General features: G+C 46.0%; 1 protein-coding gene across 1 annotated transcript; it reads left to right on the top strand.

Moving 5' to 3' along the window:
- Positions 1 to 6: 6 nt before the first annotated feature.
- Positions 7 to 13,594, top strand: lmtk2 (lemur tyrosine kinase 2). The gene is made up of 4 exons (XM_039742696.1): positions 7 to 2,681; positions 7,117 to 7,255; positions 7,355 to 7,606; positions 13,426 to 13,594. Exons 1-4 carry the CDS (start codon positions 15 to 17, stop codon positions 13,452 to 13,454), a joined length of 3,087 nt encoding a protein of 1,028 aa, XP_039598630.1. The 5' UTR covers positions 7 to 14; the 3' UTR covers positions 13,455 to 13,594.
- Positions 13,595 to 16,701: the final 3,107 nt, after the last annotated feature.

Here is a 16,701-nt window from a genome sequence, read left to right as displayed (position 1 = left end):
TCAACTATCACAGCATGTTCTTTCCAGTGCCCCCATATGAGAAGCCAGTATTTTCGGATACCTCCAATATCTCAGGAGGCAGTGCTGCAAACCACAGCACTTCAGTCAGTGTTCCTGGAGTGTTACCTGTCTTTGAGGCTCACAAGCCAGCAGTCGGCAGTGAATATTACATCCAGCTAGAGGAGCAAGGGGAGAGCAACCTAGAGGGAGATGAAAATCAGTGCCCCAGAGGGGCACGCCAAAGTGATCAAGATCATTTCTCTCAGCAATATGTTGTTCTGCAGGATATTCCTCTAGAGGAATCCAGCACCGATTTAGATTTCTTCCACCGTAGCATAGACTCGAAGGACTCCAATTTGCCAGAGAGCCAAGTTGGATCCCAGGCTTCCAGTGACCTGGACAGTCCTTATCACACTAATATCTTCAAGGAGAGCACTTCACAATCCGAAGACAGGCCCTGGCTTAGTGGATTCCTTGAGCTGCCCGAACTCAATTCCAATCACACGCTGAAGGACACGGCCACGCACAACTCCAACACAGATGGCAAAGATAGTCGGGTACAACAGGATTTCAGTGATATCTTAGGAGGGGTCCAGGGGATGGTTTATATTGAAAATCTCTCTGGTCAGCCCAGTCCTGGCAGGTTACTGAGTACAGAGAAACTCTCTGACAACTTCCTGTTCCTTCGAGATAGCAGTCTGTTGTCCTCTAGAAGCAGTATTGATCTAAGAAGTGAAATTTTGGATGCCGAGTTGGACAGTTTTTCTGAGCTTGCTACCAAAGTGGGGTCAAAGTTGATATACCCGACTCCAGACGTTCAACCACAATTAGAAGAAGTGACCCCTTTGAAGTCTGCGGAAGACTCTGGCAGCTCCCTGGAGAAAGAGGGTCTACTCTGTAGCAGCCCTGATGCAAACGGGACACCACGGCCTTTAGTAGAAACCACGTTGCCTTCCTCTTCTCCTGTCACATCTGAAAGCCCTCATGAAATGCCACTACAATGGAAGTCTCCGGAGGAGGAAGGTGTTTCACTGGATTCCACCTTTGAAGGGGTCAGTTCAACCCTCAATGCTACTACCTCTGCTGGCCCTGCCCACTACCAGGAACACCCCACCTCCCGCTCAAGTGCCGCAAGTGACATCTCGTGCAACGATGCCAAAAACTGCAGCTCTCAAGAAGTGGAGCAAAGCAGCCCTTCAGTTTTAAACGCACACTTGGCCAAGCAGGAGGGTACCTCTGGTAACCCGCCACAGCTCAGCCTTCTGGGTGAGTGCACTGGTGAGAGCTTAATAAACAGCATACCACAGACAAATGGCTGCTCTCCGACGGAGCCTTTAACTGACCTCGAGAGCGACATCGCATCGGTTGAGACGTTGCTGCACCTCACATCCATGCTGTCTTCTGATCAGGTGAGCCAGGACAGCTTGCTTGAGGACAGCATGTCTACAACTGCACTCCTGACGGTCGAGCAGTCGGCAGAAACCCCCGATTCTTTAGATTCTCTAGACATGCAAGGCTTAGCGGGTTCTTCTGAAGCATTGAACTCTGTTCACCAGAAACTGCAGCCTCCCTACAAGACTGCCGACAGTGGCTATGAAACGGAGAATCTGGAGTCTCCCGAGTGGAACTCCCAGGTTACCATCAAAGAGCCTTCTTCCTTGGAAACCATCCTAAGCTGTGACGTAGAACAAGCCTCCGTCCCCCTTCCACCTCCAGCTATAATCATTTCGGAAGTTGAGCCAGCTCTAGATGTGGATGCCGAAAATGACCTGAGCTGTGTTTCAGATGCTCAGACGGCAGCCCCTACAGAGATCTTCTCAACCACCAACCATAACTCTTACCGAGACTCTGCGTATTTCTCTGACAATGATTCAGAACTCGATAAAAAGTTAGATGATTTCAACAGGGATGGCTCTGGCACAGTCTTAAATGAAGACTTGGGTTCTAGTCATCCTGCCCACAGTGAATGCACAGGTGGTGCTGTGGCCACTGATGTACAAACAGAACCATCAGAAACCCAAGAGGTGAGAGATGCCGATTCTCCTCCTAGCATTCTGCAGACTCAAGAGACTTCATTTGAAGCCTCTGATGATCGAGGTATCCTCACACCTGACCAAAATGTAGCCTCACACAACTCTGCTCCTATTGCAGATGTTAGCTTTTCTGGACTTGAAGAGCTTGTCTCTCCTTATTCTGAGGTATACCCACGTGAGGGTGAGACAGTGAGATCTGACACGAGGCCTCCTGGTGCTCTTAAAGTGCTTTTGCCAGACACCAATGCAAGCATGCTGCATGAAAAGTTAGCCTTGTCCCACCAGAACGAATGGCCAAAGATAAAGGAACCCGATATTGAAGGCAAATACCTTGGAAAGCTGGACAGTCTGAACCTCCAAGAAGCTACAGAGGATGGCATTGATGCAGATGAAGAGGATGAGAACAGTGACGATTCTGATGACGAGCCCCGGGGGTACCACTTACAAAGTGCAGGCTCTGACAGTGATGATGACATTCAACATCCTATTCCCATCGTAATTATGGACAATGACGATGGAAAGGATTTAAAGAGCTTATTGAAAGGCGCCAGACCTCTCGTGGCGTCCGCTGAACAGGAGCAGGTGGCCGAGTCCAAGAAGAGGGCCGTTTCCTTCTTTGATGATGTCACAGTTTACCTTTTTGACCAGGTAACACATTTCATTTTTAAGTTTTCTTACGTTTCAGTTTTATTATTATTGAATTTAAGGTTCCTTTTTGAAGTAAGCACCTTAAGCTGCAAAGTGATATTAAAGCTTCTATGTAAGTAAAATTACAGTATATTTTTTCCAGCAGACTCTAAAGCCCATATGCAGAGCGGCCCACCTTTCTATTTTCAGGGTTACCAGTACAATACTTGCTTGTGGCCCACCTCCTTCCCACTTTTTACTACACTCAATGAATTTCCACATATTGTTTAATACAAATAGCAATAAGTTGACCACCTAGAGGTGTTAGAACATCAAAGGAAGCCTTCGCTTTAAACAACAAGCAGTGAGGAAGTTAACAACTGCCAGCGTTAAAAACAACAGGAGCCTTTCTTCTTTGCTCTCATAGATAGCATCTTTTTGACTTGTTAGACCATAGCTGGCTTGTCACTGGATTGTTAACCAGTTCTAGCCTCTGATTGGTTTATGTTAAATCATAGCTAGCTTCTCATTGGCTCACTATGTTAAACCATGGCTAGCTTCTCACTGATTTCTTTTAACCGGTTCTGGCCTCTAATTGGTTTATGTTAAACCATAGCTGGCCTGTCACTGGTTTGTTAACCAGTTCTAACCTCTGATTGGTTTATGTTAAATCATAGCTAGCTTCTCATTGGATCACTATGTTAAACCATGGGCAGCTTCTCACTGATTTCTGTTAACCAATTCTAGCCTCCGATTGGTTTATGTCAAATCATAGATTGTTTCTAATTGGCTCACTATGTTAAACCATAGCTAGTCTCTTACTGGCCAGCTTTGTTAGACCACAGATAGCTTCTCACTGGTTTCTATTAACCAGTTTATATAGCACTGCCACGTAAATGTTATCTGATTTGCCTTTTGTCTCTTTGCCGTCCTCAATGTAAACCCTGTTGCTGCCTACACACCAATAATATATTGGTCGGTTGGATCAGGCACATTGTGTAGACAGTCATAAGAAGGACCCTGGGTTTCTGTTGCTGGAGCTTTTGAGGGGTTCCCATGGAATAAGGACACTAAGATACAGTTAAAAAAAGCTGCCAAAGGCAAGAGGAGGACATTTTCAACACAACTAAAAAAATGGGAAAAAACAGCAAACGTAGACTGTCCACGGCGAGAGAAGAGATCGCCTCACCCAGATTGGGGTCCATTCCCACTTACGGAGGTGGCCACCTTGAAGACTTTGCCACCCAACCCACGCTGGAATAGAAGCGGATGGGATAGTCAGGAGAAATTAATGTGGATGAGCTAAAAGCGATCCTTCCTCGTCTGGGATAGCGCGTTTGGAGATTCTTGGAAAAAGAGAACAACGAAAGTGACTAATAATACTGTAAGTGTCAGAACTGCCTGGACTTTGGAAAGACATAAAAAAAACACCTTTTGACACAGACAACCCACAGTTATTCGCGTACTGAATTTGTTGGGGTTCGGGGGTAGGTGTCTTCATAGATTTGGTTGCTACCATTTACGTTTGTATATTTTTATAAGATTGATTTAACATAAGTATTTTCGCTTTGTCTGTTTTCCACTGTCACTCTATTGGAGTAAAGTATACTATTTAATCTTGCAGTATCACAAGAAGGGGTCTGAGGCAATTTGGGGTTGACCCGCTGCCCGACTCGCATACATAACCAAAAGTGTTGGTCTCTGATTGGTTTATGTTGAATTATAGCTTGCTTCTCATTGGCTCACGATGTTAAACCATAACTAGTCTCTTACTGGCTAGCTTTGTTAAACCATGGCTAGCTTCTCATTGGTTTCTATTAACCAGTTCTGGCCTCTGATTGGTTTATGTTAAATCATAGCTAGCTTCTTGCTTGCTTTCGTTAATCCATAGCTAGCCAGCCTGTCACTGGTTTCTGTTAACCAGTCCTAAGCTCTGACTGGCTTATGTTAAACCACTGCTGGCTTCTCACTTGTTCCTGTTAAATAAAACTTGAGTTTACTCACAACTTCAGAATCCCGTGTTCTGATCCCATCCTGGGCCATTGCCACATTCTTCCTGTTCTGTGTGGGTTTTCCTCCATTTACGCTTGGATCTTTCTTACAAATTTCAAATCGATTGTTAGGTTAATTTGCAACTTAAATTTATCACGGTGTGAAGAAGTGTGGGTAGTTGAGTGTCTGGACCAATAGCTGTTGTCCCATTCAGTATTTAATTTCAACTTTACTGCCATGCGTACAGTAGTACATACAAAAGTGTTCATAGTACTCTGAAATTTGTGTCTCCTTAGATCAGTAACAGTAATAATAATGCATTATATGGCGTCTTTCCCTTTCTCAAAGCACTTCGTAGAAATTCAGAAAGAACAGGTTATGTTCAACACTGAATTCAAATAATATCTTCATAAAACACAAAATAAAGATAAATGCAGGATATACACAGCATTGAAATAAAATAAGAGACAATAAACTAAAATACAAATACTACAAGAAAACGTATTGAGCAAATAACACAATTTATGGTACAATTGCAAATCTTTCTGGGCATCTGGACAGAGAAGGTAAGCAGAGAGTGGGGTCAGAATGTCAGAGTAAGTTCACTTAAGTCATTTGTTTAAGAAGGCCCTTATTTTTAAAAGAATGACTTGAGTCAGTCAGTCATTCACCAACAAAGGGTCACGAGGGTCTGCTGGAGCCCATCCCAGCCAACACAGGGCGCAAGGCAGAAACAGATCCCTGGGCAGGGTGCCAGCCCACCGCAGATGACTTGAGTCGACTGATCAAATTAATTTAGTGAGGTTGTTCCAAAGTCCGGGAGCCACAGAACTTAAGGTTCTTAAGCACAAGTTAGTTTGAGGCTCAATGAGACGTCCAGCATCGGTGCACCTACTGAGGTAGTCCGGCGCAGGGCCCTGCCATGTGAAACTTTATAGGTCATTAGTAGAGTTTGGGACTCAATCCTGTAAAACACAATGGGCAGGGATATGCTTGCTGCTGAGGGTCTGTGTAAGGACTCTGAGCCAACTGGAGCTGTGATAAAAATTAGAAGGGACATCTGCCAGTAGGGATTTACAATAAGTGATGTGGGATATGATAAAAGCTGGGACAAGTTTCTCAGCATTGGAAAAGGAGAGGAATGAGTGAACATGGGATATGTTACAGAGGTGAAAGTAAGAATTTATCTTAACGTGATGAACGTGAAGAAAATAAGACAAAAAACAAAGGGGGAGAATCAAAAATGACACCAGGATTCCTAGCAGAAGAAAAGGGTCTGATGATACCCTCACCAAAGGTGATTGAGAAGGAGCTCACACGTGACAGAAGAGGCTCCATTCACAGCCGCCACAGAATCGAGTGATAGATTATTGGCTGTCTCGGGCTTGCACAGTGAGGCAGGTATTAGCACTACAGCCTCATGGATCAGACATTTTAGGTTCAAATCCGGCACCTGATTGTTGTCTATGATTTTTTTTGTACATTCTGACCCTGGTTTTCTTCCCACGTCCCCACAAATTGTGCAGGTTAGGTGAACTGCCATCTCCATATTTGTCAAGTGTGAATATGGGATTCCCTGTCCAGGATCAGTTCTGCTTTGTGTCCATGTTGCCGAGACAGGCTGCACACCCTCACAACTATAGTGCAATCGAGAGTGTTGTTATATTAACCCATCCTGCTGTAGGAAGTCCAAAAAAATCAAAACCCACACACACGGCACTATAAATCATACCTGAGCAGCCATTTCTCCTCCTTAGTTGACACAAACTGTTGACTTTTCCTTAAAAATGAATGGAATTACATCTTAGGAAACGTAATGATATTCTGATATCAGTTTCAACCTCACCAGATTTTGGGGTTTACTCGGGTTAGTCGGTTGCCCACCCCCCTTAAATCTCTACAGATTGGGGCATCCTTGGGGGGCGAGACTCGATCTTTTCCCTATCATCTCACAATCAACAATCACAATCAACAATACAGGCTTACGTGTGTAATGATTGAGTACGTTGTACCAGTTCTCGATTTTATTGGGACTTCACTGGTTCGCTTCTTTGGTTTCTTTTCATGTCCGTATGACGTCCGAGGTAATGTAATGTAAACCCAGCACTTGCCCAAAGCCTTTTTGACGTTTTCCTACTTTTCTGGTCTGCTTTGCATTTGTTCTTGGGTCAGCGTTAGCCCAGCAGAGTCTTGTGGCACTTGGGGTGTTCAGAAGAGAGCGAGTTGCGGCTCAGGAACTTTGCTCCACCACTTTGCTCCGTGGTGAGATGAAGTCACGCAGCTTTGCGGTTTCATCCCCTTGAGCGTCTCTGATGGATCTTGCCTACCCTTAACGCCCAGCATTCAGCCTGCCAGAGAGAAGATCCTCACCTTTTGAACGTTTGGATGATAACAACGGTTGATTGCCGAGTTAAGTCTGGGAGTCCGTTCCACTAATTATTTTCCATAACTTCATCCCCGCTAGGAAACCCCAACCAAGGAACTTGGAGCTCATCTGGCTACTTCCAACAGCCACGTCTCAGAGTTCAGCAGCCCCGTCCCATCCTCCAGCCTGAGCTACTTGAACAGGTTCACCAACTCTGAGAGCTCTACGGATGAGGAAGGTTCGTATTGCATGATGGGTAACAGGCCTGGAAAGAGTACTTACTTGCGTCAAGTGCCCGTGTTGATTTTTTTGTTCTTTTATGATTCCTCTTCTGCAGGGAGTGGGTTTGAGTGGGATGATGACTTTTCTTCGCCGGAGCCTTCATTCATCTCCAAGGCGGCGAGTCACCTCCTTGTATCCAAGTCCTCTGCTGCAGTGTCGTCTAAATACTTCTCTCCTCCTCCACCCACCCGTACACCAGACCAGAGCTGGTCCAGCTTATCGCCGTACTCGCGCTTCTCCATCTCCCCAGCCAGCATTGCCAGCTTCTCCCTGACGCACCTCACTGACTCGGATGTTGAACAGGGTGGTAAGTTGGTGACCTAAAATCGATTTCCTTTCTTTTTCCCTAGTGGACAAGGGGGTTTCTGGGGGTTTCGTTACAACCATCTTCTTATGCTAACAAAGAATTTGTAAGGATATTATTTGGTTGTTTATATGGGTGAGCGCACTCGTCCACAGTGCTATTCATGCACCTGCGAGATTTTATGTTTCTGCGAGGACTTGTCTTCATTGATTCCCGTACAGACGTGCTGCAAGCAACACACACGTCACGCTCACCCATTCAGGTATGTGGATGGGCAAACTGCGCAGAAACATCGTGCATTTGAAATCCTGTGTGAAGCAACAGCCACCATTTGCTTTGAGTGTACGTACGTGCAGGCAGACTGGCGGGCCGGCCGGCCGGCGTGTGCACTTCCTGCCCCTTAGGCCTCTTGGTATCCAGGGAAGTCAGCAGGTGTCTTCTGTCCTGCAGTTTGGACCACAAGGGGGCAGCAAAGATTAAGAAAGGGACCATGCAAATAGAAAGTAGGAAAAAGAAAAAAAAAAAGAAGAAATGTCATATCAGGAAACCACTGGAAACACCTGCACGTTTGTGCCGAGGCAGACGTTTATTTATCTGTCTGCTAGAGAAGAGCATCAAGGCTGTCTGTCTTGAGATGCTGCCAGCATGACTCAAATGGAAACAGTGACTCAAATCTTTCCAGCCCTGCATCTTTCAGTGAGTCACATTGTGACATTAGTGATTTGAACTTTACATTAAAAGAGATAAACGCGTGTTGAAAATGGTGGTCAAATTTCAGATACTAGTGATCGATTCTCAAGTGGATGATTTCTCAACCTGATTAGTTTCTTTTTGGTTTTTTTTTATGCATCTATATATACGTTAGCGATGGTCGGGGGACAGGATAACGAGACAACGCCAAGGTCAAAAATTCCAGTTTTACGTCTGTCCATCTGAAAACCTTGACCACTGCGTATTCTCAGACTCCCCGAGTGGGAGTGTTGTCAGGCTACAGGGGGGCTTTGGTCAGATTTGTTGCTTAGGGGTTTGAGATCGGATGTTATGGGGGATTCGAAAAACGGTCCATGAGTTAGTCCAATGTATTATAGGTGGAAATGGGGAACATTGAGACTTAGGCACATACGGTCATATGAAAAAGTTTGGGAGCCCCTCTTAATCCTTTGGATTTTTGTTTTATCATTGGCGGAGTAGCAACTTCCTTTTAACTCTTTCGGGGCTGATGTCGACTTTTGTCAAAAGGAGGAGCTGACGATGGTAATTGACTGTAAAACTGTGACAAAACCATCCATCCATTTTCTAACCCGCTGAATCCGAACACAGGGTCACGGGGGTCTGCTGGAGCCAATCCCAGCCAACACAGGGCACAAGGCAGGAACCAATCCCGGGCAGGGTGCCAACCCACCGCAGGACACACACAAACACACCCACACACCAAGGACAATTTAGGACCGCCAATCCACCTAACCTGCATGTCTTTGGATTGTGGGAGGAAACCCACGCAGACACGGGGAGGACATGCAAACTCCACGCAGGGAGGACCCGGGAAGCGAACCCTTAAGGGTCTCCTAACAGCGAGGCAGCAGCGCTACCACTGCGCCACCGTGTCGCCCGTGACAAAACCAACCTGTTATGTTTTAGTTGGACTCTCGTTGCTTGAAGGAAAGTGAGCTTCATTGGTCTGACCGAGATTTCTTGCGCTCATGTGAGTAGCACGGCACAAACAACAGCAAAAATGGCACTGACAGCCGGCGAGAGATCAAAATGATTACATAAAGCAAACTACTGCGTGGATGATGTTTTGTGTATTCTCTCTGAACTGGACTTTTGATACAAGTGACTGAAAACAAATGTGAGGTTCCAGCTTCAGTTGCCTGGTCCCCAGCTATAATCATGGTGCTGAACGGGTTCATGTAGCTGATACGCCTACAGCAGTGTTCACCAGGGACGAGTGCCACTTAATGATAAGAGGTAGAAACTAGATTGCAATGCCCTGCCGCCTCAGCCACGTGAAGACAGCCTGACAGCAAGCCTGCCGCACATACTTGTCAAAATGGCTGGCACAGCATACAGCAACAGACGTTTTATCTTGATTTCTGTGTGAAACCATTGCTTTTCAGAAACTGTTTTTTGAAAAAATATTCAGCCTTCAAAGAGTTAATATACGACATGCCTTATGGAGACAGTAGGATTTCAGCAGTGACATTAAGTTTATTGGATTAACAGAAAACATGCAATATGCATCATCACAAAATTAGACAGGTGCATAAATGTGGGCACCAGAACAGAGATATGACATCAATACTTAGCTGAGCCTCTCGACGCTGTCCTCCTATAGCCTGTGATGAGTGTCTGGATTCTGGATGGAGGTATTTCTGACCCCGTTCTTCATACAAAATCTCTCCAGTTCAGTTCAATTTGACGGACAGCCTGTTTCAAATCACGTTAGGTGGATTGGCGATTCTAAATTGGCCCTAGTGTGTGCTTGGTGTGTGTCCTGCAGTGGGTTGGCACCCTGCCCAGGATTGGTTCCTGCCTTGTGCCCTGTGTTGGCTGGGATTGGCTCCAGCAGACCCCCGTGACCCTGTGTTTGGATTCAGCGGGTTGGAAAATGGATGGATGGATTTTCAAAGATATTCAAGTCAGGGGACTGTGACGGCCATTCCAGATCATTGTACTTCTCCCTCTGCATGAATGCCTTTGTAGATTTCCAACTGTGTTTTGGGTCATCGTCTCGCTGGAATATCCAACCCCTGTGTAGCTTCAACTTTGTCACTGATGCTTGGACATTATCATGAAGGATTTGTTGATATTGGGTTGAATTCATCCGACCCTCGACTTTAGTCCCTGAACTCGCCACACAGCTGCCCCACAGCATGATGGGACCTCCACCTAATGTGACAGGAGGTAGCAGGTGTTTCTCTTGGACTGCCGTATTCTTCTTCCGCCATGTAAAGCGCTTTTTGTCAAAGTGAACTTTATTGTCATCTCAACCATATACAAGTATACAGACAGACGAAATTGTGAAGCTCAGGGTCCACAGTGTAACAACATGATGTGCAAATAGTAAATTAAAAATAGAATTAAAATTTATAATTAAAACACAAACAAGACAAGACATTGTGCAAAGATAGGACAAACAAGTAGCAGCAATATTGATGTGTAAGATATGTAATATAATAAGTAAATAAATAATAGATATAGATAATACAGAAATGATCAGTGTATGATAATAGTTGTTTAAGACGTGTAAACAAGTGACAGGTCAGAATGTTTCATAGCAGAAGGATATCAAGAGTGTCAAAATCCTTAGAGGTCAGTATGAGATTTGATGACTTCTGACCAAATAACTCCATGTTTGTCTCATCAGTCCAAAGCACTTTGTTCTAAATTGAATCTTTGTCTAAATGAGCATTTGATACAACAAGCGACTCTGTTTGTGGCGTGAGTGCAGAAAGGGCTTCTTTCTCATCACCCTGCCATACAGATGTTCTGAATTGTAGAACGATGTACAGATGCACCATCAGCAGCGAGATGTTCTTGCAGGTCTTTGGAGGTGATCTGTGGGTTGTCTGCCTCTGCATATGTCGCTCCTGTATTTTTCTTGGCCTGCCAGACCTGCTGAGTTGGTTTAACAGCAACTGTGCCCGTGGCCTTCCATTTCCCGATTCCATTCCTTACAGTTGAAGCTGACAGTTTAAATCTCTGAGATGGCTTTTTGTAGCCTTCCCCTAAACCATGAGACTCAACAATCTTTGTTTTCAGATCTTTGGAAAGTTGCTTTGAGGATCCCATGCTGTCTGTCACTCTTCAGAGGAGAGTCAAAGGGAAGGAAGCACAACTTGCAGTTGACCACCTGAAATACCTTTGACCACTCATGACTGGACACTCCTGTCTGTGAAGTTCAAAGCTTAACGCCCTCACCAAGTGATCAGCATTGAGCAGTGACAGGCATTCAAATCAGCACAATGACAAGGGGACCCACATTTGTGCACAGCCAGTTTTTCACATTTGATTTAATTTCATACGACTAAATACTGCGTCACTTAAAATCTTTGTTCAGAAAACACCGCAGTGCTCCGAGAAAATGAAAGCCATGCCACTGTTCTCTTTTTGTGTTGAAAGTCGAGTCGGTTATGCAGGCTGAGAGGGGGTCCCATTTTTTTTTCATATGACTGTAGGAGAGGAAGGAGGGAACAGAGACATGTAAAGACGAAGAGCGTTTCACATTTCAGCTCAAGAACATGCAAGTAAGAATTTCACGTACTTCGAACAAATGTGACCAGAACGGGGCAACCAGCCCAGCGAGCTCATCCATTTTGTTCACGCCGACCAGCCCAGCGAGCTCATCCATTTTGTTCACGCCGACCAGCCCAGCGAGCTCATCCATTTTGTTCACGCCGATTGTCCATAAATCACCTCACGTTTGGATTTGAAGGTCTAGAACAGGGGGCACCGATACAATTTATTTATTTATTTAAATAACGCTTAGGAAGGTTAAAGATTGCTGGAGTAAGCTCCATAGTGTTGTGACGCACAGTTGTGCTTTGAGCGCTTCGGCACGTCGGCTTAAGTGAAGGTGAGGGGGGCCCAGTGGCCTGTTCTTGTCAAAACTATTCTTAAAAAACGAAAAACTGACCCCAAAGGAAGACCCTCCCAAGTTACGTGGGGGGTGTAGTGTTATGCTTACCCGCCTGCCAGTCGTCTGCACAATTTTTTTTTTCTTTCTTTATTTAAGCATCCATTAAAGTAAAAAAAACGACATAATAAGTGAATTCTGCGTGTGTGTGTTTTATCAGGCAGTTCAATGCGTAAAGTCAATAAAGAGTCGCCCTCAGGGCTTCATTTGAGATTTAAATTTGAAGCCGCGCACAGCAAAGTGAGCTTTCCAGTTGGAAAATGGCAGCTCTGCCCAAGTTGATTAGATAAAAACCAGGGGGGCTCGGGGCCGGCAAGGACAATGGTGTGGAGGGGGGGCTCGGCTTGTGAGAACGCAGCAGATGGCCTCAACGGGGAATTTCTTCAGGTGTTGAGTCGGCCCCACTCGTTTTGGGTGGGCTACCGTCAGGCACCGGGCTGTTTTGATGGGTTTGTTTTTTTTTTTTTTTTTCCCCACCTGTGCCATTCTGTTCAATTTAGAAACCCCCTCCGGCTGAATCCCACCCGAGTGACCTACTGGAGTTCACGTAAGACATTGGACAAGCGAGAGGAGACCATCCCGTCCTTGACGCCCGTTTGTTTCGCTCATACAAGTAGCTGAGCTGTCCCATTATGCCATCCAGATCCTTCTGAGAGGTTCTCGGGGTTTCTGCTTCGGCGCCACGTCTCGGTGGTTTGTTCCCGACTCCCACAATTCTTTGCGTAATGAAGGGTTTCCTGTTTTCAGTCCTCAATGTACTCCCATCTTAATTTCCACTGATGCCCTCCTGTTAATGGGGGGTTCTTCCTCAAGTCCAGTGACACGTAGTCCAGTCCAGGCTTAACTCTTTATTCCTCCACAGGAAGTGTGAGCAGAGGCCCACCCGCCACCGGTCAGGTGGGTTTCTAAAATGAATGTACGCGTGGTCATGCTGGACTGGTGAGTCTTAGTTATGGGCGACTGAGGGCTTTTTGTGCCCTGCTATGGGCTGGCATCTTAAGGAGCTGTGGGTCCCTGTGGATAAGTGAGACAGAAACAGAGCAGAGGTGGGCTTGAAGGTGTTAAGGCCGAACGCTGTGGGTTTTTTTTTTTTTTTGTATAAAGAATGGTCACCCGTTAGCTTCCTTTTGTGCTGCAGCCCACCTGTCTGGTGACACTTTTTGTTTTGTCCCCCTTATTCTTCTAGGGAGCAGCGAAGACGGAGAGAAGGACTAAGCAGCAGAGTGGCTGGAGGGGCCGAATCTGTCGTCTCACTCAACATCGTGAAAGCAGAAGACTCTGGTGGGAGAGCAGATTGTGCTCCACTGTTGCCAGCTGGGTGTAACAAGAAGCCCCCCCAAAGCCCATAGCAGCCCCCTCGGTCATCCTGCCTAGTTGTGCTCGCTGTGCCACCGCTCCCATCACAATGCACATGCTGTGCCCGTCTTCCTGATGGACTCGCTCGTTCACGGCTTAAGCAATAAGGTGGGATGCGAAGCTCAGTGTTTTAGGCGCAGAAGGGTGGGCTTTGCATTTCTTCCTTGGGTTTTGTTTTCCTTACGAGCTCTTTATTTTTAAACTAAGCTGCTGCCACTTTAAGATACACTTGAAAAAGCCAGTGTTGCTCTCGCCCGCGCCGTCTCCCACAGGACAGATGAACATGGAGGCCGAGTGCCCCGCTCTCGCCAACAGCTGACACGCTCCCGAGGGTGGGCGGGGAGGCTTCAAGGGCCCTGTCCTTCAGCCACGTCCGCTGCTTTACGATTTGCATTTATTTGCAAGAACAACTTGTCAGGCACCCGTGTGCCGCTGTGCGCTCCAGAGGCCCGCCCGTTTGACCTTTTGTGGTTCATTTGTTTAAAGCAGTCATCCGTGCGTGAGGCCACTTGACAGGCGGGCAGATAAGACGCTACAGCGTTATTGGCGATGACGGGAGGAGTGTTTTCAATAGCAGGAAGCCTTTATGGTGGCGGCCGTCGGTGCCCGGAGACGCACCATACAGAGAATCCTTGATTCGGGCGTCTGTGATGCATGCTGTGATGAAACGGGTGAGCGACGCTGATGCCCTCGCGGCACATCTGGACTGACTGGGCCGGGCGTGTGGCACCTTCTACCATTTTTGGATCAGAAGGGCAGCCTGCCCCATCCCTCTGTCATTGTAGCGACTTGACTGGAGCGTCGGGTGTGGGGGTGGCACTTTGAAGGCTGGCGTTCCCGAAAGGCTTCACCGAGCCCACTTTCTTTGCGTCATTCTGCTGCTGCCGCCATCTTTTTCAAAATCCGAGCCATGCACGTCGTCTGGGGTGGGTGGGCAACCAAGAGTTCTTCCAGTCAATCTGCTTAGCCAGGATCCCCCCAGACTCCCCCATCTGGTCCCGTCCCTTCCAGAACCTCACATGTTGCCGAAAAACCGGGAGGGTATCCAAAGATTGTTTTGAGAAGCGAAAAGGTGGTCCTGGAATTGCCAGAACCCCCGCTGCCCCCACTTTATTTTATTTATTGAGATTATTTTTTCTTTTATTTTGTAAATTGAAGCTCACATTCTCATGAGATGGTTAATATTTGTGCTATCACACAGACTTGAAATCTTTTATTTAAGAAATCCTCTTTTATTCTTCTCCACCTTTGCTTAATCTTGCACATTTGAAAGTGTAACTTAATGTTGAATGGTACTGATGTAAATAAATGTGAATTATTTTTTTGTCTGTAAATGGGGAATGATGTAACAGAGTCCTGGTATGAGGTTTTTCATATTGTAATTTAATAGACGTATACTCCTAATGACAACATATCATGATTGAAAATTAAAAAAAAAAAAACAAAAAGGGGGGACTGTCCTGTCGGGGAAAAAAAAGTGTAAATTTTTTAAATTGTAATATTTTTACTTCACGTTTCTGATCATGCATAGTGTAAACGCAATGAATTGTTTATAATTAAATACACTATGTTTATTTAATATGGAGAATTAAATGACTTGTAAATGATGTTTGCTCTTCATCTCCTTGCCCACCCGCTCCTGCCGAGGTCATCGGGTGGTCCTGCGTTGATGGTGATCACTGCTGCCCACCCCAGGCCTGATCTCTCACCAGGTTACGCCAAACGTCCCTCCTGTAATCCCGAGAATGTCGTGTGATGAGTTCAAGGGGGACGATGACATTTTTTATGTTTTTAAATCGTGTACTTTTTACTGACGGGTGTGGGGGGGAAAAAAAAAAAAGGGATCTCATGTTTTTGTGGAGAATCGAATTTTAGGGAAGAATGGGAAATAAAAGGAGCCCCCCTTCTGTCGGGAATCCAGGTTTTATTTTCTTTTACTTTTTTACTTTTTTATTTTTAAATGGAAAGAAATACTTTTCTGAAAAACACAAGGCATCCTCGTCATATTTTTCGCCACCGTGAACCTGCTGGTAGGCATAACCCACTAACAGAAGACTTGGAACAAATTCTTTGCTTCTATTTGTTACCTGGACCCCCTTTTGTTTACATCTGGGTTGACGCTATTTTTTTTTTTTTTTTTGTCACTCAGTTGCTATGTGTCACTTATGGTTGTCAAGGGGCGTGAACCCCAGAGGCCACGGTGCCAATCGCTGTCATAGCGATGGTTTAAATGGCGGCCATTTTGACTTCTCCGTTGAGACGTCGTAAGGTGATTAGAGGCGCGTTTTCCTTGTGTTTGGATTTTGGTGGCGACTGTCATTTGTACCCTTCGCCCTTCCGGGTTTGATGCTTTGTTTTTTTTTTTTGCTTTGGCCCCCCCCCCCGACCCCTTTAACCAGTACACCCTAGTGGTGACAGAACAGCTTCACACAGACTCACACTTTTTAATTGGAAGACGGGACTTGTGACCAATGAATGAGCTGGCTGGGGAGGAGGGTCTTTGATTCAAAAGTGTGACCCCATGTGTAGTAGCTTCCTGTTTTCATCCTCCGGCGGGATTTATTTACCAATAGTTTAGCAGAATTATGCGTGCTTGTTGTGAGCACACGGCTGGATGACTTGACACGTGCGGTGTGAGATTCTTTGATATCGTTGGCTGCAGTGTTCCCGCTCTGTCAGAAATGTTATCTCCGTTCTCCACCAACACGGAAGAATAACATTTTACTTTGCCCATCCCTACAACCCACACGGGACAAGTAACATTAAAAAGTAGTTTTTAAAATATCAAAGCACCCCCCCTCCGAATGGTTTAGGCCGACGTCACCCTGCACGACTTTGAGTCGCACTTGATGGCTGCGGCTGCCTTTCAGGATGCCCTCTCTGTCACGTCATGTGACCTCTTCAGTGATTCTCATTTGCATAACCATGGAGAATCGGTGGCAGTTGCTGTGGGTGGGCTCCTCCAATACGCCACTTGTGTAGTCTGACATACCCAGCGGCTGCCTGCAGACCCCCAGTCCCCCCCTACGACCAAGTCTACCAGGTTGGGTTTTGTGATTGGTCGTGCGGGTGGACTTTTTTCTGCCAATCACTCTCAGTAAAGCCA

Source organism: Polypterus senegalus, unplaced genomic scaffold, assembly GCF_016835505.1.
Source record: "Polypterus senegalus isolate Bchr_013 unplaced genomic scaffold, ASM1683550v1 scaffold_1368, whole genome shotgun sequence".
Taxonomy (NCBI): domain Eukaryota; kingdom Metazoa; phylum Chordata; class Cladistia; order Polypteriformes; family Polypteridae; genus Polypterus; species Polypterus senegalus.
Note: the sequence above shows the minus strand (reverse complement) of the source record. Positions and strands in the feature narration are given on the sequence as shown.